Raw genomic sequence first — 19,380 nt, forward strand, 5'->3', positions numbered from 1 at the left:
AAAGGTTGGCAGCATCAAAGTCCGGACGCCGTCCGCATAAGCAGCGCCAGCGAGACGGGAAATCGCCGCAAGTCTGCACGCGCCACCGCTGGCTTCTGGTTTCTTAAGCGCTGGAGTCGCGAGCGCTAGGACAGTTCTGTATTCGCCGCTCAGTTGTATACTCGCCACCGAATTGTGTACTTGCTAGTCAGTTGTGTGTTCATCGCAGTTGTTGTTTGTCGTCAGCCGACGCTGACCTAGCCGCTCCGACTCGAACTAGACAGATCTCTGTAGACACGGAGTTCACTACTGTGTTTCTGTATCTTCGTTAATAAAGATAAGTACCGACTTTTATTTAATCAGAGTGTTTGGGTTTTCATCTTTCTGTTCACTGTTCCAGCGGACCGGTCGGCCCGCTATTAAAAGTGTGGCGGTGACTTCGTAAGCCGTTTCTACAGCGAATTGTTTGTCGCTACGAACGCCGCCACAAAACTGGCGACGAGGGCTTCCGAACTCGTGTGCAGGGCTGGTTCAACTTGTTTCTGGTTATACTAATTATAGCGATAAAATTTTGGGGGCTGGTTTAATTTGTGTTCACTATGTCTGCCGAATTACAACAGTTGATCTTGTTACAGAGTCAGCAAATACAAAGTCTGGTGGAAGCAATCGCCAAACAAGCGGCTAATCCTCCAACACAACAGGAACAAGCACAGGCAGCACCACCTTTCCGTGCTTTTGATGCATCAAGAGAAGAATGGCGAGAATATTTCGCGCAGTTGCAGGCGCACATGACAGTCTACAAAATCACGGGTACTGAGCGGCAGCTTTATTTAATTTCCACTGCAGGCGTGGAAGTCTATCGACTACTTTGTAAGTTGTTCCCGGAATCCAAGCCAGAAGCTTTAGACTATGACGTTGTTGTTAACAAGCTTGCTGAGTATTTCGAGTAGCGAGTTCATGTGGCAGCAGCCAGATTCAAGTTCTTCAGATTAAAGAAACTGCCACATCAATCTAATAAACAGTGGTTAACAGATTTACGGGGCCTCACACGTCAGTGCCGATTTAATTGTGTGTGTGGAGCTTCCTACAGTGATGTCATGTTACGAGACGCTATTACTCAAAACATTGCAGATTCTCGTATTCGTGCTGCTATCTTAAAGTTGCCTGACCCGTCATTAGAGACTGTGATGAACATCATTGAAGCCCAAGATACTTTTGACTATGCTGAGTGTGAGTTAGATCAGCCATGTATTTCTCAAATTGCCTGTGCTAAGCAAGTTATGTCACGCCCGCGACCCCACCGGCAGAGTCAGACTGTAAACACTAGCCGGCCGCGTCATGTTAAACACATTCGTCAGCCGCGTGTGCAAAATGATAGAGTTAAGTCTTGCCCTAAGTGTGTTCTTGCTCATCCTCGTGAACGTTGCCCGTTAAGAAACGCGGTTTGTCACTTTTGTCAAAGGAAAGGACACATCCAGACTGTTTGTTTGCGTAAACGCAAGAACAATTCTAGTGCTGCCCCGCCCATGGATATTCATGTTCTTCAAAGCCAGCCCGCCCAGAAGGTCGCGTTTAAAGACTCTTCCACGGTTCGTGTGGGTAATAAACTTGTTCGTAATAAGCCACCCACCCAGCCCTCTGCTATGCGACCCAGGCGTACTTCAAACGCTGTAAAAAGTAATGTACAGACTGCAAGTGAAGCGGGAGTTTTTGTTCCACCCGCCCAACCCACGAGTTGTCGTAAGCAGCGAACACGCGCTACACGCGCTGATTTTGTGTCTTCCGCCTCCACTGCACCGATCCAGAGACAGTGTAATAAACTATTTGTGAAGCTACGCATCCAGGATAAGACCTTCAATTTTCAATTAGACACTGGTGCGTCTGTGACTCTCATAAATAGTGCTACGTATGCGGCTATCGGCCGCCCTAAACTTTCAGCGGCAAAACATTCTTTGGCTACTTATAGTGGAGAACAAATTCCTGTGTTAGGTGTATGTAGCGTGCCAGCCACATTCCGTGGCAATACAAAAACAGTTTCATTCATAGTGCTCCGCGCTACAGACAGTGTAAACATTTTCGGATTAGACTGTTTTGACTTGTTTGGTCTGTCTATCCAAGACAATGTGTTGCAAATTAATTCTGTTGTTGTTCCTCAAGACAGCATAACCGATTTGTGTAAACAATACAGTGACATATTTAAAGACGAACTAGGTTGTGCTGCGAACTTTGCCGCTCATATTACGTTAAAAGATAATGCTCAGCCTCGATTTTTTCGTGCTCGTCCAGTGCCTCACGCCCTCCGGACACCTGTAGCAGATGAACTTCGTCGTTGGCAAAACAACGGTGTTATTCAACCTGTTTCAGCGAGCCAGTGGGCTTCTCCCTTAGTTATTATAAAGAAACCGTCTGGCAAGTTACGTTTGTGTGCTGATTTTAAGTCGACAGTTAATCCTCAGACTGTCATTGATTCTTTTCCTTTGCCTAGACCGGACGAGCTGATGGATAAGTTAGGGGAAGCTCGTTTCTTTTCCAAAATTGATCTCCGTGAAGCATATTTGCAATTGCCCCTCGACGAGCAATCACAACAGTATTTTGTCATAAACACGTCGTTGGGGTTGTTCCGTTTTCTGCGTTTGCCTTTTGGTTGTGCGTCAGCTCCAGCTGTTTTTCAGCGTTTTTTGTCACAACTTCTGGCTAATGTGCCATCGTGTTGCAACTATTTAGACGATATTGTTGTGTCCGGTCGGACGGCTGCTGAACATTTCCGTAATTTGGAGTGTTTGTTTACAGTGTTGTCTCAGGCAGGCCTACGTTGCAACATCGATAAATGTTCATTTTTCCTTACGGAGATGGAGTATCTGGGACATGTTATTAATGCTCAAGGCATTCATCCCTCCCAGTCACATTTAGCAGCTATTCGTGATTTGCCCGCCCCTCGCAATCTGCATGAATTGCAAGCAGTTCTTGGCAAATTGACATATTATATTAGGTTTATACCTAATGCATCACAGATTGCTGCACCGTTGCATCGTCTCCGCCGTAAGAATGTTCCGTTTGTGTGGTCAGCTGATTGCCAATCAGCCTTTCAGCAGCTTAAAGAGGCTTTATTGAATGATCGTTGTCTGGTCCATTACGACCCTAACAAGCCTCTGGTGTTAGCTTGTGATGCCTCTTCTTTCGGCCTCGGTGCTGTGTTGTCCCACCGAGTCGGTAACACCGAACGTCCCATTGCGTTCGCATCTAAATTGCTAAACAAAGCTCAGTGTAATTATAGCCAATTGGACAAGGAAGCGTTGGCTATTGTGTTCGGTGTCACAAAATTCCATCACTACCTCTATGGTAGACCATTCTATTTAGTAACAGATCACAAGCCCCTGACGTCACTGTTTCATCCGTCTAAACCAGTTCCTCAGCGGACAGCTCAGAGACTACAACGTTGGGCTCTTTTGTTACCACAATACCAGTATGAGATACTGTATCGCCCTACAGCTCAGCATGCAAACGCTGACGCGCTTTCTAGATTGCCGATTGCTGCGGATGATGTCTTCGATTCCTCTGACGACTCTTGCCATCAGATTGACGCCGATGAGCATCAATCCCTCCGGGATTTTCCGATTGATTATCGTCAGGTGGCACGTGAGACAGCTACGGATCCTCATCTGAGTTTACTATTACGTTTTGTTCAACGTGGTTGGCCGTCCAAGGCAAAGGACATATTGGATTCTGTGGTTCGTCGCTATTATCCACAACGTCATCTGTTGTCTGTTTCGCACAGAGTTTTGCTGTTACGCACCGAGAATGACCAGCTTCGTGTAGTGGTTCCCCAAGTGCTCCAATCCAAGGTCCTCGACTTGTTGCATCAAGGTCATTGGGGAGTGGTTCGCACCAAGCAGCTTGCCCGCCGTCATTGTACATGGATCGGCATTGATAAGCAGATTATGCAGATGTATACAGATTGTTCGACGTGTGCCGAACACCAAGCTGCTCCGCCTCAACGCTATTTTGAGTGGGCACGCCCTGCCGGTCCCTGGCAGCGAGTACATATTGATTTCGCTGGTCCATATTGGCATTCTCGTTGGCTCATCGTGATAGATGCATTTAGTAATTTTCCGTTTGTTGTGCCCATGCAGTCTACAACGTCTGCACAAACTATACAGGCGTTGACTTAAATTTTTTGTATTGAGGGTCTTCCAGAAGTTTTAGTGTCTGACAATGGTCCACAATTTACCTCTGCTGAATTTGAAAGTTTTTGTTCTGCCAATGGCATTCGCCATGTTCTTACTCCGCCGTTCCACCCTCAATCGAATGGTGCAGCGGAACGTTTTGTACGCACATTCAAGGATCATATGGACCGCCTTCGTGCTACGCACTCTCGTCAGCAGGCCCTCATCACGTTCCTGTCGTCGTACCGGACCACGCCACGTGACGGCCCTTTGCCTGCGGAGCTGCTCCACAGCCGTCGTCATCGCACCCTACTACGGTTGTTGCACCCCCCGGATCGACCCGCCGCTTCTGAGCATCGCACGCGTTTTCAGAGTTTATCACGGTCGCCGTCGTTGGGAACGTGGTACCGTGATAAGTGTCCAGGGTCGCGGTTTTTATACTGTTCAACGTGCTACTGGGGTGCACAGGAGGCATCAGAACCAGTTGCGCCGCGCTGACCGCCCGGATTCTGCCGCGCGTTCTTTGTCCACAGTTTTGGTCCGCGGCGGGTTCCAGCCGCGCCTTCCGACTTCGCTGCCGCCCCCAGGGCAGCAGCAGCAGCAGTCGCCGCTACCACGCCGACAGCCCGTCCCGTTGATGCCTCCCGCGCAGCTTCATCCGGGAGCGCCCCAGGTGGTCGCTCCGGCGCCTGCGGTCCCTCTTCAGTCGCCACCGCCTTCGGAGCTGATGGACATCGACCCCTCAGCCGGGCCGCCTTCCCAAGCAGTGGCTGTGCAGCCTGTCCTGCAGCCGCTTTCCTTGGGCACCCCCAAGGAGCCTGACACCGCAGCGCCTTGTCCGGCACCTACTCGGCAGCCGTCGACGCAGCGTCAGGAGACGCTGCCTCTCTTCGTGGGTCCCGACGCCCCGTCGCGTCCAGTACCAGAAGCTGCGCCCGTGGTCACAGGCGTGCACCCTGACCTCGGTTTTCAGTCGGTGTTTCCCGAGGCCCCGCGCAGCCAATGCTGGGGTGCGGACCGGGGACTGCCACAGACAACAGTCTCCGCCCCGGTCTCTTCTGCTACGCCTGCGGCCAGACCCCTCCCCCGCCGTCGACGCTCGCCACGTCATTATTCAACGATGGTGCGGCGATTTGGGGGGGAGGAGTGTTATATCCTAGCCAGTAATGCCACCCGAGCCCGCTGCCAAAAGGTTGGCAGCATCAAAGTTCGGACGCCGTCCGCATAAGCAGCGCCAGCGAGACAGGAAATCGCCGCAAGTCTGCACGCGCCACCGCTGGCTTCTGGTTTCTTAAGCACTGGAGTCGCGAGCGCTAGGACAGTTCTGTATTCGCCGCTCAGTTGTATACTCGCCACCGAATTGTGTACTTGCTAGTCAGTTGTGTGTTCATCGCAGTTGTTGTTTGTCGTCAGCCGACGCTGACCTAGCCGCTCCGACTCGAAGTAGACAGATCTCTGTAGACACGGAGTTCACTACTGTGTTCCTGTATCTTCGTTAATAAAGATAAGTACCGACTTTTATTTAATCAGAGTGTTTGGGTTTTCATCTTTCTGTTCACTGTTCCAGCGGACCGGTCGGCCCGCTATTAAAAGTGTGGCGGTGACTTCGTAAGCCGTTTCTACAGCGAATTGTTTGTCGCTACGAACGCCGCCACAAAAGTGAGTACTTGTAGTTCTGCCCAGCTTTGTTGTACCAGGCCCACCTTCACTCATATAAGAGTCCAAGGCAGCACAATGTTTGGCCATGGCATGATGAAATTCAGTTCACCACTGTGGCAGTCTGGGGTCTTGTATCCCGCTGTGCCAGCAATAGTCCAACCTCGGCAGCAGGATTTCATGAACAGCTCAATTGCACACCTATCAGTGGGTTGTGAAGCCTACAGGGAGAGATGTTGGCACAATACTTTTTAAGACTATTGCCATAAGAATGAGAACTACACAGTCTACCTAAAATTGCTCTGGGGTTCATTACACATCAGAATTGGTTACCGGTCTAACTATTAGTGGAATTCACATGTTGGATCTTTAGATTAAATGATACTGTTCAGTCAGAATGCACATAGTTGCAGAGGAATTCAGGATACTCATCTCAGACCAAAGTAATGCTCCAGATGAGTGTGAATGTGGAGGTATTAATGAAGAATGAAAAATAGACAAATGGGATGTTGATTTGACCAACATAAGGTCTATAAAAAATTGGAAACAGATAAATGTGACATCCAATTTACCAGTGTGAGATCTAGTTTTGAAAAAAAAATTAATTGCTTGAAAGTCACAAGGGGAATTAATAATAAATTAATTAGTAATTTGAGGGAAAATTACACAATGGATTTAGTTCGAATTTTCATCTCCAAACAAAGAATGAGATGTGGAAAAACGTGGTATCAAACTGACCAGCGTGAGGTCTAGTTTTGCAAAAAAATGTTTAATTGCTTGGAAGTAATAGGGGTAATTAAGAAAAACTTAAATAATGATTTGATAAAAAATTTAAATATTTCATAAGCAGCTGCTAGCCGTCTAAATGTAGTGTAAGAAGTTGACTTCTCCAAGGCATAGCTATTTTGAATATAAAATGTTATTTGGTCTGATATTTCACTATCAAAATGGGTTCCTTCACATCAAGTACTAAATTTGGGACATTTTGAGAACAAAAGACGCTAAGAAAGCAAATGAGGTTTTAAAAAGATCGTGCTTTGTGAACAAAACTTGAAAATAAACATTTTAAAAGCAAAACAGTGAAATGTTTTGTGGACTGATTTGTCAAAAAGTAGTAAATAAAACACATTTAAGGAACATTACATATACTTTTGAGTTATGCTGTGCATAATTTTGAGCTTCATTCAAAGGGACATCAGGTGTTTCTATAATTAATTTTTTCTTACTTTTAGACAAATAACTTCACAAAACATTTGATTCTTCTTTCTTTTTTCCAAATTTTTTTATAAGAATGACAGCATCTGAATTGGCTGTGTACATGACTGGGCACTGAAGATATGTCTGCCTTGGGAAAAACAGTACCAAGTTCCTGAGCACGCACTGCAGGATGTCTCAAGGGATCTGACTGTCTAACTGAGCACATCCTTATCAGTGCCTTAGGTCACTAATCACAAGAGCCTACTTGTTGTTTCAACCTTTTTATTAACATTTTTCAGGCATGGCCCATCATTACAGTATCAGAGAAACAACACAAAATATCATATCAAGTTGTATCTGTTGTAATATTGGTGCTCAGTATGATAGATAGGTACCAGTGGATATGTTACTGTGTATTAATTTTTCTCTTATATTTCGATGGTGGGCCATGCCTGAAATGCATTATTACAGAAGTTTGAACAGCAAATGGATTCTCGTGATTAGCTGCCTAAAGTGGTAATACGGATGTGCTGAATTAGTTGTATAATGGCCTCAGGCCTTCTGCATGACTTTGTCACAAACCTGAGTGTGTGCTACATCACACAAGCCATTTGTCTTCTCCCACCCAGCCCTATTTTTCCTGAACTGCAGAGAAGCAAACTTGCTTCCCAGCATATACTTACAGCCTACCACTCTCCTGTACTTGACCTCCATTAAAAAAATATTTTTATTTATTTACATTTTTTCATTGTTAGTATTTTATTTACATCAGTCAAACTAAATACACACTTAGTATGTAGTAGTAGATAAAAACAATGTCTGAGCAGTATATGAGGAGGGGCATTCTCTTGGTCGTATCTGGTAAGGGTGTGTTTGGGCACTGTATCAGTGTACAGGGGGTTATAATAAAACTTTTCTACTGGAGAGGGCCTCCATGAAAAACAAGTCACCATAGGACATGAAACTTTGTGGAAGTACTTGTATAGCTATTTAGAAGAGAAATAATGAATAAACCATTGAAAGAGAAACATTTTAATTTCCACATGAGAGGGTAATGTTTATTAATGGCATGCCATGTTTACATTTCAGGTTACAAACATTGCTCAGTGTGATGACCATCAGCATGTGTGGCAGCCTAGTACCACACTAGAGATACCATTTCACAATTATTCACAGCACTTTTTGAATGGTGGATAACAGACAACAGACATGACACACCTCATGCACTACTTGAAGATCACACATTGCATCCAGCATTCTCAGCCATGGCACCAGTAACTTTTTTAACAATTTATGGTGCAAGTGGCTGTCAGCTTGTCCCAGGAGCAATTCCCAAATCACCAGTTTATTCGAACTTCCAAATCATGTTCTTCAGTGGAGAAAGACGACCTTTCCACATTCCTCTAATGGGTAATACTCGTGAACAGAGCAGCACTATTGCTTTTGTTTTGATAGAACAGTGTTATGAGTAAAGTCCTGATTACCATGTTCGGACCCATGTTGACTGTCTCCAACTGTAATGTGCATTGATGCTTGTGTGTCTGTACCAGTACTGGTACCTAACTGCAAGTCATGACACTAACAATACTAACAATGCAAATCCTGCAGTGCACAGTCTGAACATCATTCCTATAAAATTGGGTACCCATACTATGAATAGTTTTCCATCTACACTGGCCCAGGTAGTGGCAATTTCATTATAGCCACCCTGTAATTGCCTTATAGACCAATATCAGTTTTTGAAGAGTCCTCCAATGTTGGTACAGAACAAGTAGGGTCCAAGTATCAAACATGGTGTAGCACCATATTTAACATTTCCCCACTCTGAATTTAGTTTTATTCCTATGGTAAGTAAGAAAGTAAAGTTCCACTTTCGAGCCCTAGATCAGGGGTGTTTAACCCATCAAACCTGATCGACCAGTTGATTGCCAAGGCTGAATGAGTCAATATTCCAAATCTGTGCCTGAAATCTGTTTCAATGAGCTGTTTTTGTAAAGTACAAATGTGTTGACAATGAGTGTTTTGCATGGTATCTGTAAGGGGTAAACTTGATGACACTGTCTCCGCCTCTTTCATTGAGAAGAATGAGATATTAAACTTCAGTTTAGTAAAGTTCACAGTTGAATCGGAAGCAACTGTTGGTACTAAGATGAGGAGAAGAAACTTCCTAATTTCAAAAGAAAATTCCAATTACAGCAGCTGTTTTTTGTAAAGCCCATACAAAAAAGTCTTCCATCATACTTACCATTGTTTTGCACGTTGTAAGTACTGATGAAACATGCAAAACGTTTTGATGATGGCACATTTGTTAAGAAGTGCTTTCTGGCAGCTAGTGAGTCCTTGTCTTCCATATTTAAAAACAAGTCAGAGAGAATATCAGCCACCAGAGAAGTGTTGCTGTCAAGACCTGTTATAACAAGAAAAGTGTAATTAATAGTAGAGAATATAAAAGGCCAATTGATAACAGGATTGCAGTCCTGCTTGTGTTTCTCATTGCAGTTAGATGAGTCAGTAGGTGGAGTTGATTCACCTCAGGTTATGATTTTTGTAAGTGTGATATTGTCACATCTGAATGTAAAACATGTGCATACAATTTTGACTTTTAAAGACACTGTATGAGGAGAAGATTATTACAGTGTATTCAAAAGCTTAATTTCTGAATATGATTTGCCAATTCAGAAACTTGTATCTATTACTAATGATGGAATGCCTGGCATGGAAGGCAAACACAATGGATCTATTACCTTGTGTGCAAATGATGAATCTTTCCCACCTTTCTTGAAGTATCATTGTATCATGCATCAGCAAGTTCTTTGTGGGCATATGTTGAAAATGGCACATATTATGAGTATTGTCACAAAAATTGTAAATTCAGTTTGCTCACAATCATTACAGAGAAGAAACTTAAGACTGCTGTTAGAAGAATTTGATACCCACTGTGGAGATCTGCTACTGCCTATCAAAGTTTGATGGTGAGAAGAGATATGCACCCTAACAGATTTAGAGGAACTTCTACCAGTGTAAAATCTTTTGTGTCTGAAAGAGAGGAAGATTACTCACAAGTGTATGATATGTGCTGGTTGTTGGATCTTGCATTTGTAACTAATTTGACAGCTGAACTAAATGACTTAAACAAAGAACTTTAAGGAAAAAAAACAAACTATCAGAACTCTTATGTTTTCTGTAGTGTTTCAGCCAAAAATTTGACCTTAGGATAGCATGGTTACAGAAATTAAATGTGAAACTCTTTCTCCAAATGCCGTCAGAACTGTAACATTGACAAACATCACTGGATCAAGAAGCTGCAAAGGAGTATATGGCCGACATGACAGCACTGAAGACAGAGTTTGAAAACCACTTTTTAGATTTCAAGGCAGTGGAACCTATTCTAGCTTTAATGGATCAACCTTTCAAAAAGTGGACTTGGAAGATATTTCATATAAAATGAGTATTCTTTTTTATTGTAGGAAATTAGTTTGTGCAAATACCTAACATTGCAAAAGTGGCATGGTATATTTTATCATTTTTGGATCAACTCATCTATGTGAGGCCACATTTTCAACAGTGAACATAGTGAAATCCATGTCTAGAAATAAACTGACTGATTCTCATCTTTCAGATTACATTAGGTTGGCTCTCATAAATTGCCCACCAGGTTGTAATAAACTTGCCAATGCTATGCAGACCCAAGTATCTCACTAAACTTTTTTCATCATTTATGATGGTATATACACTCCTGGAAATGGAAAAAAGAACACACTGACACCGGTGTGTCAGACCCACCATACTTGCTCCAGACACTGCGAGAGGGCTGTACAAGCAATGATCACACGGACGGCACAGCGGACACACCAGGAACCGCAGTGCTGGCCGTCAAATGGCGCTAGCTGCGCAGCATTTGTGCACCGCCGCCGTCAGTGTCAGCCAGTTTGCCGTGGCATACGGAGCTCCATCGCAGTGTTTTAACACTGGTAGCATGCCGTGACAGCATGGACGTGTACCGTATGTGCAGTTGACGGACTTTGAGCGAGGGCGTATAGTGGGCATGCGGGAGGCCGGGTGGACGTACCGCCGAATTGCTCAACACGTGGGGCGTGAGGTCTCCACAGTACATCGATGTTGTCGCCAGTGGTCGGCGGAAGGTGCACGTGCCCGTCGACCTGGGACCGGACCGCAGCGACGCACGGATGCACGCCAAGACCGTAGGATCCTACGCAGTGCCGTAGGGGACCGCACCGCCACTTCCCAGCAAATTAGGGACACTGTTGCTCCTGGGGTATCGGCGAGGACCATTCGCAACCATCTCCATGAAGCTGGGCTATGGTTCCGCACACCGTTAGGCCGTCTTCCGCTCACGCCCCAACATCGTGCAGCCCGCCTCCAGTGGTGTCGCGACAGGCGTGAATGGAGGGACGAATGGAGACGTGTCGTCTTCAGAGATGAGAGTCGCTTCTGCCTTGGTGCCAATGATGGTCGTATGCGTGTTTGGCGCCGTGCAGGTGAGCGCCACAATCAGGACTGCATACGACCGAGGCACACAGGGCCAACACCCGGCATCATGGTGTGGGGAGCGATCTCCTACACTCGCCGTGCATCACTGGTGATCGTCGAGGGGACACTGAATAGTGCACGGTACATCCAAACTGTCATCGAACCCATCGTTCTACCATTCCTAGACCGGCAAGGGAACTTGCTGTTCCAACAGGACAATGCACGTCCGCATGTATCCCGTGCCACCCAACGTGCTCTAGAAGGTGTAAGTCAACTACCCTGGCCAGCAAGATCTCCGGATCTGTCCCCCATTGAGCATGTTTGGGACTGGATGAAGCGTCGTCTCACGCGGTCTGCACGTCCAGCACGAACGCTGGTCCAACTGAGGCGCCAGGTGGAAATGGCATGGCAAGCCGTTCCACAGGACTACATCCATCATCTCTACGATCGTCTCCATGGGAGAATAGCAGCCTGCATTGCTGCGAAAGGTGGATATACACTGTACTAGTGTCGACATTGTGCATGCTCTGTTGCCTGTGTCTATGTGCCTGTGGTTCTGTCAGTGTGATCATGTGATGTATCTGACCCCAGGAATGTGTCAATAAAGTTTCCCCTTCCTGGGACAATGAATTCACGGTGTTCTTATTTCAATTTTCAGGAGTGTATTTTAAGTTTTTTCACATGTGTAATATCTTAAAAATTGAGTAGTAGGCCTACAACTTTTGACGGATAGAAAATTAACTTTTATGTATTCTTTGTAATTAAAATGGTTATTTTTGGCTGTAGTGCTGTTTTGTGCTTAATATGAATTTTCAAGTCAGTCAGTTTCTGGATGGACTAAATTTCATGTAGCAGATCCCCAGCCAAAAATTTTTAACACCCTATGCTAGACAAACCAATCAGGGCCAACTGACCACCATGTCATTCACTCCCAGTGGTGTTACCAGATGCAGCATGGAGGAACAAGTGGTCAGCACACTGCTCTCCTGGTAATTGTCGGGTTTCTTGAACCTGGAATCACTACAAATTGGTTGAGTAGCTCCTCAGTTAGCCTCAAGAGGTTGAGTGTACACCATACCAGTCCTCCCACAAAGGAAAAATCCATGGCAGTATCATGAATCAAAACTGGGTTCCACATATGGCAGTCATCCACACTAACCACTCAGCAACAGAGGCAGACATTCCTATGGTATCATTTTTTAATGTTGCCACCTTGTATAAACTCGATTCCAAGGCAGTACAGTTCTTTTACTTTCTGTAACAGACATTTCTTAATTTTGATGTTTGACTAGACACATTGTTCTCTGAACTGCTCTGCATTAGTTCCCTCTAAATAATGTTTTGTATTATGTAGGTTGTATACTCCATCAAATAGTTCTTTGAAGTCTAATACTCTTTCAGCCAGATATTCAGTGCTTTCATCTGATAGGCTTAGCACCAATATCTATACCCCTTGCACCTTTATAATCATGCCTGAAATTTTCTTCCAGTTCAGTGGATTGCTTCTTTTTCATGCAATTTCAACAACAGAGGCAAACTTGTCTTACAACTTTTTAAGACATTATTTTTATTTTCCACTTGGTTTTTGTAGATATAGCTTATTCTTCTTTCTCTATATTGCATCCATATCATTTTCAAGTTTTTGGACCTATTCTTTGACTTCATATTAAGGTATTCTTGTGTGCACAACATGTGGTCTACAGAATGTGGACACACAATCAAAACATACACCAGCTACCATGACTCCCATTGATTTTACATTATATTAGGCCACTTCCTTCTTTTGCATTGACCTTCTTTTGAATCTCATTGTGGGATAGACCTTTATGTATTCCTGCCATCTGCCTGAAATTTATAGAGGTTTAGAGCCTGCATCTTGCAAATTAACATGTTTGTCTTTGTCATCACTAAAAATCAGTTTTATTTTCTGTATGCAGAATTAATGTACCTTATCTCACATTTTTATATCTCATCCATTATGGTTTTGCTTCATTTATATTCGCACAAAGCATAACAACATCACAAACTGTCATGTCAACACAAACATAATTATATGAGCTGACAGTGCTTGACAATAAGTACTGGGAGCTGAGCTCCAGAAGAGGGAACCGAACTTGATATGTAAGTCAGTCTATGGTGGAGCAGAGAGTCCGACTGATACATAGAGATGGGCATGGAAGATAATCAAATACAACTAGCATGAATGACTGACACTAGCATGTGGAAACAGAGCACAGTGCAAGCTGAAGGCCAAGTACCAGGCAGTTGAAGTCAGTGTAAGAACTGCCAGCCAAGGCCTATTGCTGCTGACAGGTAAACTCCTGAGTCAGCGGCTCTGCCCATGCCATGCTTTGTGTGCACCTTCCATGACAGTGTTCTGTATCATTCCACTGCAATATCCATGCCAACACATTTGCATCCATTCAGTGTCCACCAGTGAGGATACTAAATCGCTGCCCCCTGAAAGGGCCATATGGGGCCAAAAATGATTTGCTTCTGTTGTGTCCTTTGTCACAAAACTATGAGGGTGCAAGGGTCCCAGGCAGCAGATTGACCAGTGAAGAAGACAATACTGTTGCAGTGAGCTCCATTGGAGGGGTTAAGGATTGTGGAGGCTGGAGTGACATTTGGTCTACCTGCATTGGCAGGCAAGGGTTCAACTAGTGGTGAGTAGAGGAGAAAGGCACCAGGTCATATTCCATGGGCCGCACATCAGCAGTTGCAGGAGCTATCCCTGTTGGCACCCCAATCTGTGGTCAAAGATAGGATAGTGGAAGATTTGGAGGGGGCAGCTGCAGGGACATATGCTGCCACAACTGCTAGCCCCTCCCACTGGACCACCCCATCGCTCGGCTGACTTGGAGATAGTGGTGGCAGGGATTCCATAGATCACGGGTGCAACTGATTGCAATTATGGGTCAGTCGCTCCCGATTGACATCCACCATGAACAAATGCTAATCTTTGTGGCCCACCGCTACATACAGTAGCCACCCTTGCTGTAAGCAGGACGATCAGGTCCAAACAGCAGATCTCTGAGGAAAATGTATGGGATACAATGGTCCAGGGCCTATGACTTGGAGTGCAACAAATCCAAAAGATCCTGTTTCTGATAGCCATGCAAATGCTCCATCAGACTGCACCCATTTACCAATGTCGTGCAGAACGTGGCAAGAAAACTAGATGGTGTGCGTGGCAAGAAAACTAGATGGTGGATCATCATGGGATGTGACACACACGGAATTTTTCATTTGAGTCTTGAACATTCAGACAAATCACTCCACCATGAGTTAGATACTAGGTGAAATGGAGCAGTAGTCAGATGGTGGATACCATTGAAGTTTCAAAAATATGTAAACTCCCACAACACATACTGCCATCTCTTATCAGAGACGAGAGTCAAAGGAAAGCTATGGATAGCAAAAATCACTGACAACATGAAAATAGTGGCTGACAGTGTTGTGGAGGAAAGTTTGGCAACATATGGAAAGTTTGTCAATGCATCGATCACCGACGATGACATGCTACCTCAAAAGGGAACTGCAAAGTCGACATGCACCCTGTCCCAAGTGTTCTCTGGAACAAGCCAAAGGTAAATGTGACTTGGTGGTGCAGGCTGATTCTGTGCACAGGCTGCACAAGCCTGCACAAGGTTTCAATACCATGATCAATCACCAGCCAGTAGACATGATGCTACATCAAGGCCTTCATGGGTGACAACGTTGAGCCAATCCTGTAGCAGAATAAATGTATGCCGCACTGAAGCTGCTCCCAAAGGAGTGTGCTCAGGCCATTCCATCTTAAACGATTTTCTGGAAAAGTGGGGCAGGAGCCATGGTAGCTGTGACCTTCCATGCCTTTAAAGCAAAATTCAGCACTGTCTGCTGCAAGGTATTATCCAAAGTAAAAACTAGAGTCTCTCATCGATTGAACTCCTGATATGGACTAGCCAGGAACCGCAACAGAGCACCAGCATTTGCAGGTTGGGCAGTGGGCCAGTAACGAATGTCATAACTATAATTACTGAGAAGAAGGCCCATCTCTGCAACTGGTGGGCAATCTCATCCAGTAGCTTAGAGCAAGGGCCAGAGATGGAATTGAGGGGCTTGCAGTCAGTGATGCATAAGAACATTGCTCCGTACAACAAAATGCAAACCTTTTTAAGGCCAAAAATCGTAGCCAGTGCCTCCTTTTCCAACTGTGAGTACATACACGGTTGCTGTGGAAAGTGTCTTTGATGTGTAAGCATCAGGTTTCTTGGTGCCATCTGGGTTCTGATGCAACAAACCATATCAATATCATACTGGAAAGCATTGGAGGGCCAGGATTAATGGTTTACCCACCACAAAAGAAGAAAAACGGAGCAGAGCAATTCTGCATGAATCACTGAAAAGCTTAGTGACAATCCACAGAAAACACAAACCTGACACCCTTTTGGCGAAGCTGGTGAAGGGGATGGCAATTGTATTTGGCCTGGGGAATGAACTTAGCATAATAATAAAATCTTGCCCAAAAAGGACTGGAGCTCCAGCAGGTTTTGGGCACTGGCAGATTGACAATGGCTTTGATATGTTCATCTGTAGGGTTGAGATCACATTTGATAAGTATATGCCCCAAAAGATGCACCTGAGGAAACAAGAACTGCATCTTTCCAGTTTTCAGTGACGGCCATTCTCCATGAGGCACTGGAGGACTGACAGCATATATTGTAAGTGATCCTCTCATGTAGAGCCCATTCCCAGATATCATCAAGGTAGCTTATGCAGCAGCGAATATCCTAAACCAACTGCTGCAAGTATTGTTGATAAATTTCTGCCACAGATGAAGTTCTAAAAGGCACATTATGAAACTGGTAAAACTGAAAGGGGGTGTTGAGCACCAACAAATTCCGAGAAGCTGTGTCCAACTGCAACTTCTAGTAGGCAACATCCAAGTTGATGCTTGAAAAATACTGTCCCCCAGACAATTTTGCCAATGACTTCTCGAGTTGTGGAACTGGATACGAATTTGTGACATTACACATTGACCACCTGTTCAAAATTGCCGCAAAGGCACAAGGCACCATCTGGTTTCTGAGTCAATGCCAAAGGAGTGGCTCACTGAATGACAAAACAGGAGAAATGACTCCAAGGTCCTGGCAAAACAGCAACTTGGCCCTGACCTTGTTGCACATGGTGAAGGGAATGGGATGAATTGAGAAAACTGAGTATCAGTGATGTCTTAAAGGAGACATGTGCCATGAAATTTTCTGCCCAACCCAAGGTATTTTTGAACAGCAAGCTGTGTGACCACAGACAGGAGTCCAAACCTTGGAAGGGGCCAATGGAGACACTAAATTTACTTTGTCAATTTCCTGGAAGCCAAAACAGAAAAGGTATCTGACCCAAAAATATTTTGCGTCAATGGTGAATTCACCACTAACAACATAAATTGCCATTCTGCATTCTCATAACATGCAGGGAGAGGGGGGAGAGAACTGTCGTCTGAAAGGAATACACTGTTTACTACAAGACACAACTTGACATAGTGGCGATTTTAACGCAGCGCAATTCAAGAGCCGTTACGTACTTATGTTAATAAGACTGACCATTGCTCTTGTGTCTACATGAAGCTCAATAGATCATATAGCCACTACCAGTGGCAGCAGAATATGCTGGGGCAATGCTTTCAGGGTGTTGGAGGCAGCCTCTAACTCGAGGAAAAATACTAGGCCTCCGACAACTATTCCATGGCTCACCGTCTGTCACAAACTGTTGTCAAGTCTCCTATTTTGCAATATACCCCACACATGACATCCACATGCAAGCAGTCCTGTCAAACATGTGCCAAATGACAATGGAACATGGCCATTGTCTTGTCCACTAAATGGAAACTGGTGCGGCAGGAGAGCAAAACAGAGAACCCGAAAAACGTTGTGACAAGGGGTTACAACACTTTGATTGATGCATACCACTGAGCCCAGCATAGGCGAAGATGGTCAGCGCCATGACATCACTTCACTTGAATAATCAGTGCAGCAAGAACTGGAGTAGCTAATTCTCCCACCTTTCCTTAAACTCATCGAAGCCAGCAAATGGCATCTGGGGTGGTGGGGGAGGAAGCTTCTCTGCAAGTGCCTGGCCCACTATCAAGTGAGTACGGAGCAATTCTGCATTCTGTGTGAGTAGTTCCTGCATCTTCCAACTGCATCTTTTGTTGCTGCTACTGGAGGTGCAACTGCTCCTGCCAGCATCACAAAAATGCCATGTTGATGCTGGCCACAGATTAACACTATGGGAAAAAAAGAAAAAAAGGAAAAAGAAAATGAGGAAACCATCATATGCATGAAAACATCCCAAGTTAGTCATTTTTGTATCTGTGTGATCTGCCACTGTCAACACAAATGCTAATGTAACTCTACAAGTAGAGATTGGCTCAAAATAAAGCCTGGGAGCTGAATACCAGAAGAAGGAAAGAAACTTGATGTGTAAGTCAATCTACAGGGGAGCAGAGGGTCCAACTGTCACTTAGAGATGAGCACAGAGAGAAACACAAATGATGATGTTTTGTTTGTGGGGCACTCAACTGCTCGGTCATCAGCACCCCTACAAAGTCCCAATTTTTACACAGACCGATTTTTCAAGCAGTCCAATTGAGCCACTGTCACAAATGATGATGATGATGATGATGATAATGAAATGATGAATACAACACAAACACCCAGCCCCTGGGCAGAGAAATTCCCCAACCCGGCCGGGAATCCAACCTGGGACCCTGGGACCCAGAGTCAGCAACGCTACAAACACAAATGCAACCAGCATGAACAACTGATATGAGTACAAAGAAACATAACATAGTGTGAAGTAAAACTGTGTCTGAGATAGTTGAAATCATTATGAGGACTGCAGGGCCAGGCCTACTGCTGCTGACAGGTAAATACCTGAGTCAGTAGCTCTGCCCACACCACACTTCACGGGCACCTTCCATGACAACATTCTGTAATGTTCTGCTGCAGTATCAGTACCAGCTTACCTGCATCCATCTTGATGTCTCCTTACATTTTCTGTTAATTTCATCCTTAAAGAAAATATATTCTTCTGATCAATCCAGTTCTTTGCATTTTTATGTTTCTTTCTTTCTGTTGTAAGTTAGAATATATTTGGAGTTATATGTGATTTTTTGTTCTTGTTTTAGCTGTGTTTATGGTGGCCTGTTGAGCTTTAATTAACCCCTCCTTAAAATTATACTTGTCCTGCAATAAATTATGCAATATGCATTTACCTAGAGTTTTTTAATCTAAACAAATGATATTCCAGTGACTTTAAAATGTGGCTCAAAAACTGTAATATTTGTTGATGACACAAGCATATTACTCAAGGATCTAAAGCCAACTGATAGCTGCAGACCTCTCTTTCAAAAGTTGCTCATCCTACCCCCTGGCAGCCTGTATATACTAGAACTATGTAAATTTGTAAAAAGTAATATTACAAAATTTTAAAAAAATGTAAATGTCCATGACTATGGTACTAGACAGAAAAATGAAACTCCATGTTAAAGAAAGACACACCTCTGCCTTTAAAAACTCTCCCTTCAACAAAGGCATTAAAATATACAATAGCCTGCCATCAGAAATAAAAAACAGCAAGTCCCTGACTGTATTTAATAAAAAAAATAAAATCATTCCTACTTGATCATTGTTTCTACAGTGCACGAAAATTTCTGCTATACATTGGTGGAAAGAAACATGAAACAAATTACAGCAAAGACTATTGTAAAGAGTAAAACATTAATGCAAGTATGTGCAAAAATATTGCATCTATATCGTCTGCTACTAAGCAAATTAAGTGCAGAAAGAATATCCAGCCAGGTACTGTTGTACATATGTGTTAGAGGAATACAGCACTAAAATACAAATGT

General features: G+C 44.2%; 1 protein-coding gene across 1 annotated transcript; it reads left to right on the plus strand.

Moving 5' to 3' along the window:
- Positions 1-1,505: 1,505 nt before the first annotated feature.
- Positions 1,506-18,680, plus strand: LOC126259397 (uncharacterized). Its single transcript, XM_049956208.1, has 3 exons — positions 1,506-1,578; positions 4,676-5,152; positions 18,658-18,680. The coding sequence occupies exons 1-3, from the start codon at positions 1,506-1,508 to the stop codon at positions 18,678-18,680; spliced, it is 573 nt and encodes a 190-aa protein (XP_049812165.1).
- Positions 18,681-19,380: the final 700 nt, after the last annotated feature.

The sequence above is a fragment of the Schistocerca nitens genome, chromosome 1 (assembly GCF_023898315.1).
Source record: "Schistocerca nitens isolate TAMUIC-IGC-003100 chromosome 1, iqSchNite1.1, whole genome shotgun sequence".
Taxonomy (NCBI): Eukaryota; Metazoa; Arthropoda; class Insecta; order Orthoptera; family Acrididae; genus Schistocerca; species Schistocerca nitens.

Coding starts and splice junctions, on each gene's coding strand:
- LOC126259397 (XM_049956208.1), top strand. CDS start 1,506: ATGGATATTCATGTTCTTCAAAGCCAGCCCGCCCAGAAGGTCGCGTTT. Junction 1,579..4,675: donor CTCTTCCACGGTTCGTGTGG/GTAATAAACTTG, acceptor CTTTGTCCACAG/TTTTGGTCCGCGGCGGGTTC. Junction 5,153..18,657: donor CCCGCGCAGCCAATGCTGGG/GTGCGGACCGGG, acceptor TTCTTGTTTTAG/CTGTGTTTATGGTGGCCTGT.